Genomic DNA, 22,622 nt, shown 5'->3' with positions numbered 1-22,622 from the left:
TTCTCTTATTGTTGACCTATTGGAAACTGCTGATTTACCCTGACTCCCTGGGAAAAGGGAAGGTAAAATTCAGATTCCAGGCTAGGATGGTATCATTTTTCACATCCTATCACCATTTTCCTGGAAGTGAAATGATGTTCAAATAGTGTTGTTACTGCAGATGCTATTAAATAAAAAAAAAAAAAGAAAAGAAAACAGGAGAGAGCAAAAAGAAAGGTATTAAGGAGAGCTGTTGGTGAATTTAGTTTAAAAGGCTTCCTCATGCACAATTAGAATTTTTTACAAATGTCATAGGATTCCTATAATATGAATCCTATAAAGTCTTCAGAAGGATCAGTTCTAGTTTGTGTACTTTGAGTTAGGAATGAGTGAATTATTTTCTGTGCAGTAGTTCTGTTTCTTTCATAGAAGTTATATCTCAAATCAGGACTGTCCAAGTGGAGAAGCTTGGTGTGAGCTGTAGGATGGCTTTGTGCAGTGCCCACGTGGTTTTGCTGTCTCGCTCAAAAGTTGTGCCCGTGCAGGGCTGGGTGCTCAGCTCCCTGAGCTGCTGCCCATCACGTGCCTTAGGAGGGCACTACATCAGCGCCCTGGCTGGCATCCTGGGAACAGCTTCAAAAATATCAGGATGTCTTGTTCCAAACTGAAGAGGCTGTACAAAGGCATTTCTCCTCACAGTGAAGGTTATCAGCACAACAGAAAAAGTGATAAGGGTCTTTCTGCTAAGATGGGAATGAGTACAGTCAAGAAAAGGAGCATTTAACCACATGTTGTAAATATCTCCTTGGTATTAGAGCATAGAAAAGGACTTGTACTCATGCTAAACTAAATAACATTCCTGTTACTCATGTTTGTTCTTTTGTTAAATACATTTCAAATGTGAGAGAGAACAAAGATGCAGCAGTGGCTCACGTTGTAAAGCAGAATTCTATTTGCTACCAGCAACCTAAACTACTAAAACATGGGGTTTATTATTGAGTCCTGGGGCTTACCATAATGGTGGTTCACAAACATAGTACTGGCAGCACTGTCAAGACCAGTGTGAGATATTGCAAGTATTCAAAGAATCAAGCACACCTGAAATTGCCCTTTACCTGCTTGGGAAAACAGTGCTTTTTGCAAATCACACACAAGTTTGTTCACATCTGAAGGAAGAGGTCATGGATTTTTTGTATGTACAAAACTGGAACCATGGCGAGACTTGAGACTACTGGTGTAAAGCCACAAATTTTGTACACTTCTTCAGGGAAGAGAAAGAAAAAGTAAACCAATAATTATTCAGTAAGAAGAAAAAAGAACCTTCTTTGACAGTGATATTTCTGACTGAAATTTTAAAATTGTGTTATATATTTCAGTGAAGAGTTTAGGTGGCAAAGAGAAGATTTTTTTTGATAACATTTCTCATTCTTTTTGTTTTAAACAATTCATATTCCAAATGTTGTGTCTCAGTTTATGGAGAGTGACTATTTTTTGAAGACTTTGATTTCTCTAGACACAGTGAACATTTATTTTTGTTTATAAAATAAGTGTGACTATCAATTTAATAAAGGAAAATGGAAATTTTAGGTTCTGTATGAAACAGAGACAATCTGTCTGTTAAAATTTGACACCTTCAAACACAGGAGGCCAGCCATATGAAAAATGTTATGGACAAAAAGTTCAAGAAAAATTATATTGGTGGGTTATATAATAGAAGAGCTTGTCTTTTGGGCCTTTGAAATGTTTATAAATCCTGTATAATTTCAATTTTTTAAATACCCCTAATCTGACTGATGCAGTGGCTTGTAGAGATCCTTGCTCTTGCTAGATGAGCTGGCCTGGGTGCTGGAAGCAGCCATCAGTAAATATTGCATTTACATGAAGGAGGAATGCTGCATCAAAGCAGTTAAACCATGCCTGATTCCTAGATGATTTAATTGTGGTGGTTCTGTATAGCACGGGCTCCATGTGCTATAATCCCAACAAGATCAGCAAAAATTGGTTGTGTCAGAAGTAAACAAATTTCAAATCCTCTTTTACTAATGAATTAACTGAATTCTCTCTATTCACTTCTTGGAGTGAAAATAACTTTCTGAAGTGAGAGCCACATTAGTAAGAATTTTGTAATCTCTCCTTTGCAAGAGCTTTTTATATTTTTTTTAAAAGCATGTCTCTCATTGTGTCTCAGCAAGATTGCATACAACTAGTTGACAGTGTGCTGATGTAGAACTGAAGTGAGAAAACATAATTAAGCCCAAAAATAACATAGACGTTCTGTGTGTGTGTGTGTGTGTATATATATATATATATATATACACACACATATGAAAAATTATGATGTAACAATTTTTAAAAGTTTTTCATTTATATTTCAGTGAAATAATTAATTCAATTTAATTATATTAAATAATTATTCCAGTGCACTTCTCTGTAATAATAATTAAATAATAATAAATAATTAACCTATAATTCATAATATATTAATATATAATTAAATAATTTTATGTTAAATAATTATTCCAGTGTATTTTACAGTGATGCAGTCTATTTCAGTGATCTAGTTATGTAGGAATACCTTTATGGATGTGTATATGAAAACAGAATAACATTTAGAATTAACTAATAAAGACAGAAAGATACATCTGGCTTTGGTACTGACTGTAGATTAGAGACACCAGCTTTCTAGAATCTGATTTGTCAGGGAAGTGCGAGTAATAAGATGCTGTTTGCTCTACTCTTGCATTTCTTGACTTAGCCCATGAAATTTATGGTTGCATTACACCTGCAAGGAATTTCTCCTAGATTTTCTTGATCATGAGCACTGTGGAAACATGGATAGCAATTGCTAGTACAGGAGTTGCCACAGTGGATCCGCCTATTACCCTGCCTAGCACAATTCCTAGCATCAGCTTAGTTTCAAACAGAAGCTTAAAAAAAACTTTACAAACTTTAGGAAAAAAAGAATATCTTGATCCCATTCTGCATAAGATTTAAGCAATTTATGGAGATGCATATATAGTTAGGTGATGCAGAAAACCCTTTAGATCTTTTATTGTAAATCTTTTATGTGGGAAATTTTTAAAAGTGGTTTGCTATACCACTGGTTTACTACACCAGTGATTTGTAGTTGCAGTTTTAAACACTGAAACAACATTTAGCCTCAGAATAGTCAGGCACTTTTTTAAAAATCTTGTTTCCTTCAGGAAACGAACCTTGCAACTTGAATCTATGGGACCCATGGTAGCAAAATGGTATATGTAGATATGTTAAATATACTTAGTTTTCATGTATCTTCTATAAATTCTGCTGCTGTTTTCTCCTTGCCTAATGCTGCTGACATCCTTATGAGACAAGTCCTTTCTTCGGAGCACAAATATTCTTGTTAACAGGATGCAGTGTCATAAATAAAGCCTCACAACTTTGTTCTGAGGTCAGATGAAGAGGGAAGCTTCATTGTGAGGGAGAATTATCCTATTGAAACCATGCCTTTGATACCAAGAGAGTTTATTGCTTTCTTACAGAAATATAATAGTGTTGCCAGATGTACACAAATGTGAATGGTTGCTTCTACATGAAGTCAGTAAATAAGTAAGGTTGAAAATTAATAATCACAAAAATGTTAAAAATTAAGTTCAAAATCTGTTTCAGATCATTGCTCAGGTTTCACTTGTTTCATATTTTGAAAAATTTATGTTGTAGGATGATATATTAAAAGGAAATGATCCATATAGATAAATAGATAAAATTACAGGATGTTTTGTCTAACAAGATGAATTCCATATGCTCTCACTTATTCTTTTTGACCAAGCTATGGTAATTACATTCACTAATTCTTTTTGAAAGGTTGTCTTCATAGAGTTAACTTTTTCTTAAAAAAAGAAAAAGCCTGCTCTATAATAGCTCACATTGCAATAATAATTTAGTTTGTAGAGATAATTATCAGCAGACTATTTTAACAAAATTTTTTTTTTACATTCAGAATTGGAAGATGGGCAGAAACAGGCAATGGTTAGTGAAAGAACAGAAGCTTTTACTACATCACGAAACTTGCTGATCTCTGGAGCAGATGCTATTGAAAGGATTATGTCTTCATACAAAGAGGTACTGAACATCCTGCATGCATGAAACAGAAGAGGGAAAAAAGAAAAAAATTTACATTTAATATAAAATATTAAAAAAAAAAAGGAGTGCAGTTTTTAAAGGCAAATTCTGTTGCAACTAAATCCATGGAGATATTTGAACTGGTAGTTTGATCTTCAGGGTTCAGTTGACATAGAGTCTAAAGTGCACAGTTGCCTGTATGGTGCAACATGTAGATGTCATTTTTAATGCTTGTGTTCAGGTGTCATCATAGAAGTTCCTGGAATGTCAGTGATAAAGGTTCAAATTTCTCTTCTGTTTGGAGCACAGACCTGAATTTGGGCTGTCTGCCTTCAGTGTACTGGGACTCTTCTGTTGGAACTGTCACAAAAGCATAAAATAGTTTAATTGTAAGAGTCTTTAAAGGTCTTCTGGTCCAACCCCTGCCATGCCTTGAGCAGGAACATCTTTGACTATTATTGGATTGCTCAGAGTCCCATGCAGCCTGACCTTAAATATTTCCAGAGATGGGGTACCTCCACCTCATTGGGCAACCTGTTTCTGTATGAAAAACAAGGAGAATTGAATACTTATTTCTGGGCCACTTAAACTGTAAGGCTGTTTTCAGTATCTTGTGAGAGTGTTAAATTGTAAATAATTTTTCAAAATAGAGAAATTTTAGCAGGAAAAAGTTCACTTTGGGAGTACAAGTATTCTAAAAGTACTGAATGTTAATAATCTTGAAGATCAGAGATGTTTCAGGTCCTTACTCAAACTCCAGTAGAGCTATGCTTAAATCTGTTGTCTCTCCTGTGGATTTCTTTAAATGCCAGCTGTTTAGCCACAGAAGAGTGAGTCAGTGCTGTTAATCTCAACATTTCCTTCTGAATGTTTGTTCTTCATATTTGAATTGGTGTTTGCTCATCCCTTTGTTGGGAGCCCCTTTTCCCAGTGCAGTGCAAGGAGGAATGCATTAGCTAGGCAGCTAATCAAAGACTATGGATTCTGTTATTTGGAATCCAGCCATGACAACCATAGCCTTGTAAACTGTCAGAGGAGGGGTTGTTTGGCACCTTCAGATACAGATTTGACAAAGCCAGTGTCTGTGCTGTTTTCAGAAGTCCTCTAGTGGGCTGTGATTTTTAACCTATTCTCTTTTAGCTGTTCCCCTCGATCTCTGCTGTCAAGATACTGCCAGATAACCTATCATACATTGATGTAATATGTGTTTTGTTTTCAGCATTTAAGTAATTTATATAATGTACATGAGGACTTAGAAAAACTCTGGTTTTATTTTTTTGGCAAAAAAAGTACCCACAAAATAGGAGAGGAACTGAACAAGCTCACTTTGTTTATAACATGCTAAGATACTAATTGAGACAGCATAAGACCGAAGAGCAGTTCTACGAATTTCCATCTTAATTTTACATTTATGCTTCTCTTCAAGTACTTCAACCACATTGTCATTCCCATTTTGTGATTCAGGCAATTTCCAAAGCACAGTGTACTTCAACCCATGTCAAGTGGTAGTGCACTTCCAGTTCTTGCCCACCTCTTCCACCAAGGCAGCCTCTTTCAAGTCAGTGTAATTCACTGTGCAAATGAGGTGGGCTTAACTTTTCTTTGCAGTCAATAGTTTAGGTGGTGGTATTTAGTGTTTGAACAAAGTAAGTTTCTACAGTCATGGTATAGAAGCTTACTACATGTTATGGTTCTCCTGGGGCACAGCTGGTACAAGTTTCATTTATCACATGCAGGATTCTCTCCATCATCCTGGTGAAATGATAGCCATGTGGCCAGAGCTAGCACTCACTTCTGAGTCAGGCACAAATAGTGAAACTTACAGGAGAATTATGGAACTATTTCCAGTTATTTCAAATAATCTTAGAATTAGGTACACAATAGTGGGTGAACTCAGTCATGGGGTATTTAACCTCAGCAAGCCAAGGATTTTATAATCTTGACCTAATTTTCTTGTCCTCTCCTCATTTTATATAAAAATATATCCTTTATAATAAAACCATCGAATAATACATTTAAAATAAAAGGCCTTGGCTTAATTCTTTACTACCAGCAGATGGAGGCAGTTCTTTGGGAGCTCTTAAATAGCCCATGAATATGAAGTTACAAGGTCCAGATATCTGTTGTTTCTGTCTTCACCAGGTGAAAATTGTGACAAATGGACCAAAAAAAAAAAAAAAGAAGAAAGCCCTTTTAAGGAGACCTCACCATCTTAAAAATGCCCAGATCTATTCTAAGGTGTCAGATTTAGCAGGCAGTTGACAGAAGACTCATTTCTGGTTTGTACTGTATTTTAGGTTAGAGTGCCCTGATGCTGCCTCTTTTACACAGAAAAGCACACTTCTCCCACAGGAGGTTTCAGGAGTACAAGCAAGTAAACATAAGTAATTCCAGATGCCATTTTTTTTCTCACTTCTGTGGGCTTCTATTTTTGCTGGAAAATGCAGAAACTTTGTTTTTTTCTTGTGTACCAGCCTCTTTGTTTTCAGATATGTTAGTAGCTGTTCTCTGTTCATCGAAGACTACAGAAATCAGCAGTCTCTACAACCTCCTCATTTATTAGGGTTATCATAGTTTACATGGGCTTAACTCAGCTGTCCTGTGTGCTGATTGGTAGGAGCTACAGGTGGCATATGGGTTAGCACAGCATTTCAATGGGAAATCAATGGGTGATGATCAACATTGTTGTTCATGTTGATCCTTGGCCAAGCATTTAATTTGTAGAATTTGTGGAACTGTAATGAGGCGTTTGTTGTTTCTCAGGTCACTGAGCTAGCAGGCTACACTGCCCGTGTCTACAACATGTTTTCAGTCTTTGACGAGGTGAAGAGAGGCATCTACAAAAGAACTGCTGTTATTCAAGGGTCTGCAGACAACAGCAGGAGTGAAAATAAGGCAGAGGTACACACTGATGGGCCCTTAGAAATCAAAGGTAATTAATTCATATTTGTATGAATTTCCCAGGGGTGGTGGGGAAGGCATGGAGCAGTGGGACAGGAGGTGAACAGAGGTTTTTTTTCCATAACTAATCAGCCTCTCAGCCTTAATGCCCCAGAGATCATGTTGCCTTTCATTTTAACCCCCTGCTTTCTTATAACTCTGTCCTTATGGTGTGCTTTTCTAATACACAAAATGGCTCAAATGTTTTCTGTAAAAACTTTCAATGAAAAGGCATTTTAACTATACTATTATATGTGATGTTGATTGTAGTATTCTTACACTGACAGTGCCTGTTTTCCTCAGACCATTCATTTTTTTTCAGAAAGCTGAGACTAACATTTTTATCTTCAGACATCACATTATTTTGTTTGAGGTAGGAAGAAAAAAGACAGATCAGTTCTGTAGTTTTCCCCAAAAATACTATGTTTTCCATGATTAAAGATCAGCCTGGGTTCATTTTTTTCAAAATTTAGTGGGAATCTTCAACTGAAAATGATAACTTTACCCATCTCCTCACCTCCCAAATGATCATATATATTTTTTCCCTCCTGACTCTATCCTCTGTCTTTCTGGTGCCACTGTCTTTCTGTCTCCACCCTCCCTGGAGCATTTTCTGTGTACGTCCACTCCTTACTGTGCCACCTCTCTCTGCCTCTTGCATCCAGCTTCTCTCTGAGGTACTCAAAGGCAGCTTTTGCAATGGGTTTTTCCTCATTTTCCCAACATTGCATTTCTGCTGGTGCCCTCTGTGGTGTTGAAAAGCCTTTAGCTTTTGAAAAGTTAAGCCTCAGTAGAGTTATAGGCCCCAAAGGGCTCTTTGTGAAATAACTTCTTGCAGCAGTTTCAACAGTGCTGCCCTTCAGCTCATATTTCTCAAAGCTCCTCTGACGAGGTTCATTATAGCAAAGTGTGATGCAGCATGGTTGATAGGTATGGAAATAGCTGATGTCTTAATTTTATAGATCTTGGTAGTGCTTGGCTGATGTTTAAAGAAATGGCATTTTATAACTGTTGCATGTTGCCTTGTACATGAGAAAAGGTTTGTAGTTCCTGGAGCAATGAAGTAATTTGGGGGCACTTTTTAGATAGCTGTGTTTGCAGCCAAAACCAAATACAGTTCAGATATGCAAGTGTGCTCTTTGTGTTCCCTTTAGGTCTACTATATTTAATCCCACTTCTCTTTGCAACCTTTTCCCAAGATTTCATTCCCCTACAGTCACTTTTCATCCAGTCTGAATTCTTCTAAGCCATGGTGACAAGCACTTGCTCTTGTGTAGTTGTAGCTCTCAGAGGCAGCTAGCCAAGACCAAGCACTGTGCACAAGGATTTAAGAAGAATTTAGGCCAGATGAATCTAGGCCACAGGCTCCACATTTTTTATGATAAGTGCTATTGTAATGCTGGTTTTCCTCCTTTCTTTTGGTTGCAATACTTCAGAAATCCCTTAAGAGTGGATTGTTTGTGTATAGAAGTGCACGTGCTCACATACCTGTGTGTGCCCGCGTTGTTAGGGAAGAAAAATCTTAATATTCTGCTTCCCCAATGGCTCTTTGAACACATAATACCTATTTCTTTTTGAATCATCCAGTATAAGTCTTTGTAACTAAGCAGTGTCTGTTTTGTGCCTTGCATTTACTGTTGTCAGTAGGTGTGACAATATGAAAATAATAATAATATTTTACAGATAACAATATTGCCTTATAGCATATTCAATAATTCATAATTTAAAAAATTAAACAGAATTTTGTACATCTTGTTCAAATACTGTCAAATTTTATTTCTGATTACACATAAATATACTTTAAAAGCATGCTAAAGTTGCAATCAAATACTGTGAAATTAGGATTAGGAAATGAGAATTAGGTTTACTTAATTCTTATTAGCTAACTATATTTTATCATAGATTTATTTTAATTACAGTGTCTCCAGTATCAAAGTAATTTCTTTTTAACAGAAAAACATTTTTTCCCCATAATCTCATGCTGTTGTAAGTAAAATTTATCTTATGAAAAAAGAACACTTGGACTGATACATGGCATAAAAATTTCTGCCCAGGTTGTTATAGTTTGGCAAAGTTGAAATCAGTTGAACAAAGAGCCTCTAAAGGAGGAATGTAAGACTAAACTTAAGTGAAGAAAATGCTGTCAGAGCTTTCTATAATTAACTAACTAACTTGGTCTTTGTTACATTTTTCTTTGTTCAGATTAGTTTATGTTATAAATAAACAGCTTTCTAATACAAAGAGAAATGTCTTTCCTTTGCATCTTGTCCATATAGGTAATGGCTAATATTTTTCTAGGAATCCAACTGTTTGGGTTCTGTTGGATAAGACCATTAACAGGTGACTGAGAAGTTAGTTTCACTGTTTTACTCTTTCCAGGGCAGTTAATATCAAAGTCCTTGTATTACAGAGTATCTGGTTGTCCAGTAGAGATTGTATATTTAATTTGCCAGAAATCCAAATGCCAGTGTGTCTACCTGACTGAAATATTTTATGAGTTTCTGCAAATACTTACAAGACAGTGTCTGTGGCATCAAAAAGAGATGGAAACAAGCCATTGAATGTTTTCTCCTTTGCTCTCGTTGCTGGAGGAGACTGAAAGGTGCTCCAGCTTTCAGAGCTGGTAGTGATTCCTAATTAAATCCTCAAAGAAGGTTAACTGGTTTGCCTGTGGCTAAGGCTGTTCTTGAACTTTTTTACTGCTTGATATTAAACAGCTATTTAAAGCAGAATACAGAAACTGCAAGTAGAATGTAAATGAACACATCTTTATAGTGCATCACATATGTATGATGCATACTGTGCTTTGTGTTTGGGGTCAAATTTAGGCTTCATTGCACATTCTTGGCTACTGTTGACAGTGTCTTTTGGACTAGCTAAGATTTATTATCTAGATTTTTCAATAGGGGAACCTGGAGCACATAAAAGAGCTGTCTCAAACACCAGTCCTTACTTGAAAATATACTCAGTTGTGCACAGAGGCTGTCACAACTGATTACTTAATGGTGGGTTTCACAAACTCTAATTCTTGGGTTTTTTTTCTTTCTAGGGAAAGTAATTGATGTTGATCAAGGAATTATTTGTGAAAATGTTCCTATAATTACTCCGAATGGCGATGTGGTGGTTTCCAGGCTAAACTTCAAAGTAAGATGATATGCAAGAATCTTCTGATTGTTGCCATCACATTAACATAAACAGCACAGAATTCATATACCTTATGTTAAGTACTTGGAGGAGCATATGGATAAAAGGGGAAGTCCAGAAAGGTAGGCATAGTAGCTCAATAGAGGCAGACATATGGAGTTTTTCCTGCTCAGAGAAAGAAAAGGGAGGATTTCTGTTGCTGTTGCCAGGTGAAAAACTGACCTGAGATTTTCAAAGGTGCATATGACAGCATGCATCCACCTTTAGTTAAATTCAGTCAAATTGGGGTGCTTTACTCACAAAGGCTTCTTTAAAAGTCTGAGGCCACAGCAACAGTGAAAAAATCAAACCTGTAGTTTTTCCTGATCACCACAAAGAGCAGTACTGACTAATAGCTGACAGCATAGTTCACAAGTCCAGTTGGGGAGCATTTACTCAGCCAGAACTTGTATTGTTTTTAAAAACCTATTCCAGACACCTCTTGGTACCTGCTCACAATTTTAATGAGTGACCTTTACTGAATTACTCCCAGATGTATCCTGATCTGATGTTCCAGTGCAGATATTGTTCTTTTTAAAAAGAGTGGAAGTTATCAGAAATAAACTTAACAATTCCAACAGATCTTTTAATTTAGCTAAAGCAGGATTTTCCTTTTCCTCTGAATTAGGAACTAGGAGAAAATGGTCCCAGCTATGGCAAAACACATGACAACTTCAGTGTAGGAATTTCAGAATTGTGAAATTACAATCTTATGAAATCAAGCAGACATTTCTATTTATTCATTTGTCTCAAGAGACAGAAACAAAGAAAATACAGAAGTCAGTATATTTCTGTAAAACGTAGATAATAACATTGTGATTATGCTTTAATATACACTCATATATACACAGGGTAATAAGCAAATGAGTAAAAAAAAAATCACTTTTCATCACAGCCAAGTTAACATAGGCAGTTAAGTGGGAAATGGCAGCGTGAAATAAATTTTCCAAATCAGTTGATTGGCCTCCCATACCCGCAGTTAATATCACAGATAGGCACAATACTGTTTGAAACATTGTTAACACCTTTGGACCTAATCTGCATTAGAACAATTGATTCTGACTGTGATGTATTCATGCTGTAATATAATCATATTACCTATTACATTACGTGTATATCATACTATATTACTATAAATATTACCACCATATACTACTGTAAACATTAGTTATAGAGATACTCAGATATGAAGGAAATGACTTTCATTATCTTAGCCTACATATTTTATCTAATGCCACTGCTTCCAGAACAGTTGCATGAATACATGCCACTAATCAATGAAATTGGTTGATAATTTTATATAAATGCTTATGTAACCCCTCTTAGGAGTCTTAGAATCTCTTGTACCACATACACTGTGTAGTAATATCTTTGCATCCCCTTTGCAGGTCGAGGAGGGGATGAATCTTTTAATCACTGGACCCAATGGCTGTGGAAAAAGTTCTCTCTTCAGAATTTTAAGTGGTTTGTGGCCTGTGTATGGAGGAGTTCTCTACAAGCCCCCTCCACAACACATGTTTTATATACCACAAAGGTATGTGTCTTGCTGAAGGTGGTGCCTCTTACCTGGTTACATGAATTTTGACCCTTCTTCTCGCTTTTCTAATCTTTTCTAACATCCAAGTTAAAAGGTGGTAAGCACAACCTCAGGTATGTGAAGTATGTTTATAAGAAGAGATTTTTTTCTCATTGGTGATACAACATCATTAGTAATTGAAAAGGGCTCACATACACTTGTGTTGGAGCCTGTGTTCCTCAGATGGCTGTAGTTCTGGGTAATTTGGATCATGGGAACTGGAGTCTGAAAGAAATTTGAAATAGACCTAGTGTATCTCAAATCTGATTTCTTCTAAAACCAAGGATCAAAGCAAGTGAGAGTGGTTTGATTCTTGAGTGTCAAAGTAACCAAAACTTAACTTTCACACTGCAAGACCACAATCCAGTCCAACAGTAACTGCAGATTGCCTTTTTCATAATATGTGCTCATTTCACTAATGGAAGCTTGGCTTTGTTGTCCTTTCTTTGTACTCTGACCTGCTGTTGGACTCTCAGTATATACTCTTATGCAATTGGTTCTAGAATATCTCCTTAGAGACCTCTAACTATGTTGTTTTGCAAAAGCAAAGTCAAACACTGAATCTTTGCTTCCTGTAGTTCATTTCTTCCCATGGCAAAAGAAGTATTTGTGATAACAGTTTGTAGCCTTGCTTAAAAAGTACAAGAAATTAAGATGAATGGAATATGCTGAACTGATCAGTAGATTTTCCTTGCTGCAAGTGAAGCTAGCAAAGAACACTGCTCTGTGATTTCTTCAAATATCTGTATAATTTATTGCTAGCCATTATAATTTTTCTGATTCACTCAGGACTTTTATTCAGGAGTTTGAAGCAATATACTTTATTAAATGTTTTTCTAAACATTATTTCAGAATACCCATTGTGCAGAATCTTCTTAAAACTGGTTTGCTCAGAACAAAAGTTAATCTGAATTTTTTTTCTTGAAGAAAATCTTCAGCCACTTCCTTCCTCTGTGTGATCTCAGCCCCTACTCAGATCAACATCTGTGGCTGGCTTGCTTACAGCCCTTTCCCTTTACTTATGTTCCCTTTATCCTGTGAAAGCAAATAGACTCATGTTGCATTCAGGCAAATTTGCCAAGGTGCTGGTTGAGGGGATTGCATCACATCTGCTGGGTTTTCATTTCCATAAACATGGTTCTTTGTTAGCTGCTTCCCCTAACTTTGCAGTGCTGGAAGAGTTTGTCCAGCAGACATCTTTTATGAAACATTTCAAAAAGTTTTAGTCAGAATTCACCCAATGTGTTTGAAGTCCTCTGTGGCCAAAGCTGTAGGACTGGGGATATGCAGTGTAGGGATTGGCATATGCAGTCCATCCTAGTAGGATCCCCAACGGGAAGGATGCCCTTGCTGCATCCAAGGGACACTGCCTTAGCTCAGCTCTGTGGCTCTTCATGAGCTCTGTGCTTCCCTTCCCAAGGGACAGAGCAGTGTGTGGGTAAATGGGGCAACAAGGAGTGACAGAGAGAGCTCTTCTGCCAAAGTGCTGCACCTTGACTGTGGCTGAAGATTCTGAAGTCTGCTCTGGAGAACAATTCAGCTGTGTCAGAGTGCGTTTTGTACAATCAGAAGTGTGGCCTGTCAGTGTCTCGTATTTGGACAGGGACCAAGACTGAATATTGTAGGGATTTTCAGTGAATGTGGCTGAAGGGGTTGATAAAGGACAGCAGTTTGTTTGGCTGTCCTTGAGGATCTCAGATTGCTTTTTTGCCCAGTGTATTTGTTCTTTGGGCATACAGAGTCTTGGATGAATATCAGAGATACTAAGAACTTCTTAAATTGAAGTTTATTTTGGGACAAGGTTTGCAACAGATCTGCTGGAGTTTAAGTGCTTTTGTGGGGATTGCCTTACATGGTCCAGGCTTTTTTTTTTTTTTTTTTTTTTTTTTTTTTTTTTTTTTTTCTCTTCTTTCTGTAATCTACCTGTGAGTGTTTTAACAGTTCTTTTATTTGTGGCCTAAGTACATCACACATTCACTTGGGGCTTTTTGTCTGTCCCTGGCTCTAGTATACATTTAGAATTTGTGTACTGGTTTGTAAACTGTCCCCAAATTAAAGAGGTATGTTTTGTAAGGTCCTGCTGGTGCAACCATTTTATTTATTAATCCTGTGCAAATTGCTGCTTTATCAGGGTTACCTTCTGTTTGTTTATTTTTGTTAGGCACAATTCTTTAAATTCTAGACTGAAGAATAGAGTGCCCTGCCTACATTTCATCATGTTTGTATTTCATCATAACCTTAGGGAAAATTGTTCCTGTCAATCTGGAAAGTGTTCCGGAAAATGTTTCAGACTGATAGGATCTGGGAGGTGGTAGGATAGGATCAACCTGGCATCAGCCTACCTCACTGTTTTGTTTGCTGGGTAGGTGAAACTGTGGTACAGCAGAAAACTCTTCAATTGGTAGATGTCCATCAGAGTGGTAAGTTAGGATGACATCCCTTTGTTTGGCTATATACATTACATCTCTGGTCTAAGAGCTTTCCATTAGTGGATACAGTTGCCATTGAAGCATTGGCATTCCTGTGGCTGAGTTTAATTCTGCATCAGCCCTTTTTGAGTCAAGTGTGTGAAACCTCATCTGCACGCATAAATGGTGGAGAATGCAGTGATTACTGAGTAACAGAATACTCCACAGTAAATAGGAGCTCACTGAAAAGATTATTTTTTCATTTCTGTTTTTTAATGTTCCAGAAATGTGTGGGAAATCATGTGTCTTTTTCAAGTTCAAAAGCTACATACAAAACTGATTTATTAAAATATGAATTATCTTACTGTGTTCTCCAAATTTTCACACTGCAGGCATTTAATAGTTAGCATTACTTAGTGGTTTGTAAGCTTTAAAACAGAACCTTAAGAATTCCTGTCTTTTTGGGTTTTTAGATTACTTAACATAATTATAATACTGTTTTATCTTTTGCTGTGAATCATTGTGAGGGTTTTTTTTCTTCCCTTATATAGGACTAGGCCTTGCAGAATTGATCTATAATCAGTCACTGTTCTGGTGGATGCTGATGGGACAAACTGGGGGCAAGGTGAGAAAAGCCCAGGAATTTCAGGGGCTCTGCCACTGTCCCTGACAGGCCTGTCCAAGAGGAGAGTGGGCAGAAGGGAGGGCGGACAGAAGAGATGGATGCTTGAAGAGCCTTTAAGCATCATTTGGTGCCTGAAGCAGCTTGTTTCAGAGCTAGGAACTGGTCACACCTCAACAAGTTGTCAGATCTCATAGGAGACTCAGTAACGGGCAGAGTGTGTGTATTTACCCCTTCTTCTACTTCTCTCTGTCCCTCTTTTGCAAAGTAAAATTCGTTTGTGTTAACCACCTCTTTGCATTCTTCTTTGAATCTTGGCCAAGAATGTAGCATGAATGAAAAAATAAACACGTGTCACTCTAGTTGGTGAGGAACCATGGTTCAAATCAGAATCCAGAAACATCATTTTAAATAATAAATAATTAATAAAAGTATGTAGTGGGTCACATGAGTACTGATGCTGAAGACATGCCACACACAGAATCATTAGGTTGGAAGACACTTTTAAAATTGAGTCCAACCCATGCCATAACCTCAACTAAACCATGGCACCAAGTGCCACATCCAGTCTTTTTTTAAACACATCCAGGGATGGTGGCTCTACCACATCGCCGGGCAGACAATTCTAGTACTTTATCACTCTTTCCATAAAAAAACTTTTCCTAATATCCAGCCTATATTTATTTCCCTTGGCTCAGCTTAAGAATGTGTCATCTCATTCTCTCAATTGCTGCCTGGAGAAAGAGACCAACCCCCACCTGACTGCAACCACCTTTCAGGGAGTTGTAGAGAGCAACACAAGATGTACCTGAAGCACTTTGGGAATTAGCCTTTCACAACCTATTGTTCCAGACTGTGCCCTGCTTCTACTCTGTTGGTCTTATACTTGTGAGAAGACTCTTCATGGTCTTAAACTTGGGAAGAGACTCTTCACTCCATCTTCATGGAATTAGAGTGCTGTAGCAGGCAGATCCTCCTAGCATTTACTCCAGCCTTTCTTGCTCTCCAGCTAAAAGTCTCAACTTTTTCAATTCTAAGGAAACAGATTCTACATATGTTGGCTCTCATTTCCTTAGTTTGGTTTAAATGCCAGCAAAATTGCACAGCTAGATACTGGCAGGTTACATTGACAACAGCACAGGAATATTCCTCAATATCTCTGCACCATAACTTGTAGTAAAGCTCTAGTTACCACTGAGTTATTGATTCAAATTGTTAATAATTTTCTGCTTGGTGTGTCATATTGTCTTATTTGCATGGAGGAATGTCTCATGCAGTCTCTGTTAGTTCCATAACCTTTGATCATGACTCTAGAGTCTTCCTAGCACAGCACATATCTAAAATGTCCATCAGCATTTTCTCTTTCTTGAGGACTGGTTCCCATAGAGCCTGGAGTAATACATTGTACTTCTTTCTCCTCATCCATTGTCGCTGTTCTTTCTCTCCAGCTTGCTTTTACTGTAATTTGGTTATTTTTGTGAGAGGTGTGTTTCTCCAGTAGCATGCATGGTTTCTTTGTTATTCTGTGTGCCATTCTAGTAGAAGACCTACCCACTTTCTCTGCAGTCACAGCAATGTCCAATTCTTTATTCTCTCTCTCTTGCTATTGGTCATTCAAGTAGATCTCTAACATTTCTTTCTTTCAACACCAGGGTTATCAAATGCTAAAAGGGTGGCAACTGAAGATAAACTAGTATCAAATGTTGTTTGTTCTTTGTCATTTAAAATTTATATACCTATGTCTTGCTGCCTTCTTAATAATGCTAGGACAGTCTGGAATAGAACAGTTTAAAGGTTTATCTGGCTCTCCTAAGCTGTTTGGTTTTACATACGTCTGCTCTATTTCTGGTATTTTATTTGGGGTTTGTTGACAAGTCTTTTCCTGTCTGGCATTTTTCCTTCTTATTCTAAAAATATCTTTGGATACAAAACAAAATTACATCAGCCACAGAGATATTTTTCCTCTCCTTACCTCTATTGAGTAATCCAAATGTCTGATGTGATTTGCCTCAGGTAGTCCAAGGATATTCATCATGTGGATGAATGAAGCAAGAATGTTTCAGTTCTAAGTGATGTAAATAATAAAGTGATAAAATAAATTTTACATTATAATCACATGAAAATTCAAATATTATAGTGCAACTCAAATGTTGTTTTAAGCATGAAGTAGTTAGTAGTGGCCACCCATATCCTGAAACAGTTCTTGAAGTTCTTCTTCAAAACTGCTGTGTTTCACTTTCAGATACCCTACATGACATACAGAAGTTTGTGCAAATGGAGTATGTATCTATATGATTTTTCTGTATCAGACTACTTTCTTGTTAGTGGTCTGCTGGAGAATGAATGAAGTGCTGTGCAAATATACCTCTATGAGTTCTGGTGCCTCATCTTGTGTAGAGTTGCTCAGATGTTTCTGCCCTGTGTTGTATTTTGCACATCCTAATTTGCTGTCAGCAAATACTGCTCTGTCTTTAACTATGATCTTTTCAGTTGAGTCAGGTGGATTGAAGCTGTACTCTGCACATGCCAACACTGCACCAGTGATTGTCATTGCCCTTCAGCATTTTGCTGATAGTGCATCCCCACATTGACTTGTTCCTTCGATGCTTTGCCATCAGTTCATGTCATGCTGTACAGATACCTGCTCCCTGGCACACTGGATCTGTCTGTGGACTTGCCGTTATCAAGTTCATGATGGTCCTTTCCAATGTGTTTATTTCCAAAGTTCACCCCTTATCTGATAGAGGAGAAAAAGGTTTTTGATAGATAAGCATTAACAAAAACCATAACACAACAGACTTCATACTATGGGCAATAGTTTGCATACTATTTTGCTATAGTTATGGTTTAAAGATTGCCTGCTACTTTATATCTTATTTTTCTTCTTTTGAGATTAATTAGTTCCAGACAGCTTGCCTCAGTTCTGCTGTTTGTTAGAAACTGTGGCCGGGCATCTGAGAGGGCTGTCAGGCACTCTCCTTGGCAAGGGCATAGCTTCTTCCATTTCATCTTTTTGTCATTTCTGTAGAAATGCTTGCACTTATTCTTCCTGATTGATGATAGTTCCATCTTGCCTCATCTAGAACAGAAAAGTTCTTGCCTTGCTGCCCTGTAGGTTGGTGGAAGCTTTACCTGCCAGGATCTCTGTGAAACCTTTCCATTTCCATTGAAGTCTCACTCAGAGCTGCAAAGTTTGAATGTTTGTTATTAGGTCTGTGTGCTGACTGCTCGCAAGTAATGGCAGAACCTCTTGGTAGGACGCTGTACAAAATCCACCAACACTGATAGTCAGAGGCGGGAAGTGGTTTTGTGGATTAACTGCTACTCCCCCTCAAGCCATGCCAGGTGTCTTCTCTACTGCCCAGACACAGGACTCAGCTGATTAAAGCACAGCTTTCAGGTATTTTTTGTTATTAAGGAAAGTGTTGCATAAATTCCAGACTGAAGTATATAGTCAACTCGCTGCATTGGGGCTTACCTTAGGTTTAAAATGGATTTATGTAAATCCAACATTTAAGGGCTACTGCTAAACTGATGTTTGTGAAGGACTTCAGCATTCTCCAGGGTTTTGGTCCCTCAGTGCCTTCAGACTGGGGCATGTCTGGACCAAGTTGTGGCTCTGGGAGATACCAAGAAGACCAAATGTAGGTGAGGAATTGAGATGTGTTGATACATACTCAACTTCTACTCCAGTCATCTATCTATGTGCCAGACTGTTTATGACACTTCATTTAAAAGCTAGAAAAAATAAGCTTTGAACTTTTTTTAAGTACATAGTCAGGTTAAGCTTGACAAACATTTTATAATTACAAAGCCATTAATAGATTGTAAGAACTGAATACACGGCTGGTTTTTGTAGAATCTATCCTGCAAAACAATGACAGTCTGTTTAATCTGTTAGTTTCATTTTGCTGATACAAGCAACTCACAGAATCATAGCGTGCCTTGGGTTAAAAGGGGCCTTTAAGACCATCCAGTTCCAACCCCCTGCCATGGGCAGGGACACCTTCCCTTCCACTAGACCAGGTGCAAAGGCCTGTCCAGCCTGGCCTTGAACATTTAGAGGAATGGGGTATCCACAACTTCTTTTGCCTTCAAAATTTAGTTTTGGTAGCAGTGCCAGGGGAATAAATTCACCTAGAGGTTAACTGAGAACTCTGTGTAGCTTAGCAGTGGTACAGACAGTGTTGCATGTTAGGGAGTAATATGGTGGTTAGATTTACATGACCTCGTTTCTGCACTAAGCTCCCTAAATTTTGTCCAACTTGAGCAGTTACCTCCAGCTTAATGCACCTACCCTGAAACTGTGCAACAAAGGATCTGTGACAGATGAACTGAATGGCAACTGTTTGCTATTTTAATAATATTTTACCCAGGAGCATCATAAAGCACGCTTCAAATGCCTTATGCATATCAGGTAATGAGAATCAATTTGGTTACATAACAATGGGAAGCTCTGGGAAACATAAACTATGAAATCTGCTTGACATAAAAAGCTTCATATGAAAAGACTAAAAGGATGCTGGCTTTTTGTAAGGGAAGGACAGCTGAAAGCTCTAATAACAACTGGTATCAACTTCCCTGGGAATAAGTCCTTTCTTCTCCTTCCTACTGTAGTTTTCAGTCAGAAACTCCATTATGGTGCCCTATGCTTTTAAAAATCCAGGTAGTAGACATAGCCAACACCTCCTTCATGAAGTGAAGGTAGTAATTCTTCCCATGTTCCTCTAGACTTTGCCATTTGCCTACCCCTGTTTCTCAGGCTCCAGAACTCCCAGAACTGTAACCCAGCTCCAAGGTCATTCAGCTTTCTTCCAGCTTCTCCATGGTCTGCTCACTCTGACACATTTCATTGGTTCTAGTTCTGTGTTTGACTGCCTGCAGGCTAAACCTGTTTGCCCAAGACCATGTCCAGATGGCTTCTGAGTATCTCCAAGGATGGAGACTCCCCAGCCTCTGGGAAGCTTGCTTCAGTGCTTGATCGTCCTCACAGTGAAAAATTGTTTCTAGATGCTCATTTGTCATCTCCTGTTTCAGTTTGTGCCCATTAGCTCTCATTCTGTCACTTGACACCAGCAAGAAGAGCCCAGCTCTGTCCTCTTTGCATCCTCCCTTCAGGTATTTAAGTTGATAAGATCCCCTTGAGACTTCTCCCAGGTCTCTTTCCTCATAGGAGAGATGCTCCAGTCCCATCATCAGTTCTGTGGTACACGAATCCCATCAGATGCCAGGAGCCCAGCACTGTGCAGCATCAGGCAGACCTCTAGTCATAGCACAGCATGTGCTACACTTGGGCCCATCTGTGCTAAGGTTCTTTGGCACTATGGTCTTGAGCATTCTGGTAGGATTTTCCTAGAAGTAAACAATGCCATTTGTCACTTCCACTGTCAGACCAAATGATGTTACCATGAGAGCATGCTGCTTCACTTCAAGATAAAGACAAGGACAAGCCAGCAGTGTTATTGCTGGTGCCAGGGGGGAGCTGCTTGCAGGCTCCTCTGTGAAGATTAGCTGACAAAGTTTATCCTGCAGCCAGGAGTGCAGTGCAGAACAGGCCTGAAGGCCAAGCTGTATGTGCAGCACAACCCAGCACAGTGCAGCAAAGTATAGCACAGGCCCGTGGCCACTCAAGGCAACTGTTCCACAGATCACTAACTCCATAATGCACAACAGTCTTCCAGCTGGGCTCACTGCAGCTGCTTGGCCTATGTCCTAGGACCAGTTCCCTAGAGGACACCACTGACTACAGAGAGGGCCAGGGGTAACTAACTCAGGCTTACGTGAGTAACTTCTAGGTTAGATAAGTCTTTTCTGCTGACAATGCAGAATAGTCCTCACAACACTGGGTTTTCACTTTATTGTTCTTTAGTCATTAATTGTGTCATGGTCTCATGGGATAATGTAGCAGGTGGGATTTTTTTCTTCAGTTCATCATGTGTGCACCTACATAGCTTAGTTGGGATTGTGGCTTTCCCAAGAGGGAAGACTTTTCCAGGCTTGGTTATTTGCCTAATATCTTGCATTAATTATACCCTATCCATCTCAGTTTCTGCTTATTACTACAGCTCCCTTGAAGAGCCATGTCACATATCAATAATGGTTATAAAATGTCTATAGTAATGTTCCATGTATCCATATATATGGTGTGTCTCTGTTCTGTCTTGTTCTGTCCTGTGTAATGCAGTGTTTCACAGCAAGTAAGAGAAGGAAGTCAGTGCAGCGTGTGGCTTCTCACTTGTTGGCAGGTGTTTCACTGCAGGCACACTATTGCTCTGTGAATACTTGGGTATTGATATCACAATGTGTGGAAGAAGTTGTGGCATGGGCAACTAAGCACTGTAGAGACCCAGAGCAAAACTAGCCTTTGCCCTAGAGACTTTGTCTACACTTCTTCTTCCCTGTGAAAAAAAGGTGTCACTTCTCATCTACAAAACTGTGAATAATTTGGGATCATTCTAGAAGAGGGAAACTGCCTTGCTCGTTGTGTTACACTGCTGTGATAAAACTCAGCCTAAACCTCTTAGGCTGGAGTATGCCTGGTGGGACTGGCAGGCTAGAACCTTGTCCAGAACAGCTCATTGTTCTTCAGTTCATTGATCTTCATGATCATCCATCCAGATAATCCTTTTATCATCAGTACTGCCAGAGGTAGTTTAAGAAAAGGAGAGTATTTCCTCTTCACTTGATTGATTCCTTGCAGGTGGTATAATTATTTCAAAATGCATTGGCTGCTAAAATTTTGTAGAAATTGTTTATGGTTTGATTTTAATTGTATGTGTGGTTTTGTGTGTTTTCTGCCTATCACAAGATACAGACTGAACTGAATAATTATGTGAATTGCTCACGTTAAACATTTTTTGCCATCTGACCAGTTCTGGTAATATTCTGTCTATGATGTAGGTAATAGTAAAAAATCATGAGATGAGATGAGATGATACCTGAGTATGAATAGCACTTTGCTCCTACATTGTTTTCTTGTAGAAATGTGCACAGTTTTGTTGCAAAAGAAAAACAAACAAGCAAACAAACCACAGAGTGATTAATGTGATTTTTTTTTTCAGCCTTTGATACCAGATTCTAATTATATGCACTAAGAATTTAGCCTTTCATACTGTGCATTTCATCTCCTGTCAGCTATATTCCTTGGCATTATGGTCTTTAGTACTCTGGAAGGGTTTTCCAATAGGTAACTGATCTATCTGAAATATTTAGAGGATGTTTGTGGCCAGTTCTGTATGAGAGGAGAGCAAAGTTCAGGGTAGGGTAGTTTAAAGACAGATAAATTATTTATATATTTAGAACAGTTACTGAAACTTTAGCTGGCCCTAAAATCCCTTGAACTAGACACAGTGCGATAAACAAACAGCCTGTGTGGTTTTTAAATTTTGATAAGTATTATTTATTATTTTTTAACTCTTTGATGATAGCACCTTCTGTTCAAGAGCAGTGGATACAACACTACTTAAAAAGAACTTAATTCATGTTCATTCAAGACCTTTAATTTTCTCAAATTTGTAGTGGTGGTGCCATCTTTTTTTTTCTGTTTATTTTATTAATGCCATTGAAGAGTTAAGAATTCAGTTACTTTAATTAGTGGAGCCTTTTGTTTCTTGTTGATCACTCTTGATCAAGATTTGCTGTTGGTGAAACTGGAATTTTTACTATTAATCTAAACCAGGAGCATTGCAATAACTGGAGTTTTGCTGAGGTGATTCCAGACAAAGTATAGCAGCTTGTAAAATGATGATCTTGACAAGCAAGATGATAGAAAATTCAAATATGGGAGGATCGCCCAGATGTTTGAGCTTTTGGA

General features: G+C 38.1%; 1 protein-coding gene across 2 annotated transcripts in view; it reads left to right on the top strand.

Moving 5' to 3' along the window:
* The window catches only part of ABCD2 (ATP binding cassette subfamily D member 2), a 42,817-nt gene that overhangs the window by 2,978 nt on the left and 17,217 nt on the right, over positions 1-22,622 (top strand). For both annotated transcript variants that reach the window (XM_059847325.1, XM_059847323.1), the window contains exons 3-6: positions 3,959-4,080; positions 6,844-7,012; positions 10,070-10,164; positions 11,592-11,737. In XM_059847325.1, coding sequence (XP_059703308.1) covers positions 3,959-4,080; positions 6,844-7,012; positions 10,070-10,164; positions 11,592-11,737 — 532 coding nt within the window. The remainder of the gene's footprint in view (positions 1-3,958; positions 4,081-6,843; positions 7,013-10,069; positions 10,165-11,591; positions 11,738-22,622) is intronic.

The sequence above is a fragment of the Haemorhous mexicanus genome, chromosome 5, assembly GCF_027477595.1.
Source record: "Haemorhous mexicanus isolate bHaeMex1 chromosome 5, bHaeMex1.pri, whole genome shotgun sequence".
Classification (NCBI taxonomy): domain Eukaryota; kingdom Metazoa; phylum Chordata; class Aves; order Passeriformes; family Fringillidae; genus Haemorhous; species Haemorhous mexicanus.
This window is presented reverse-complemented; position numbering and strand designations above follow the sequence as displayed.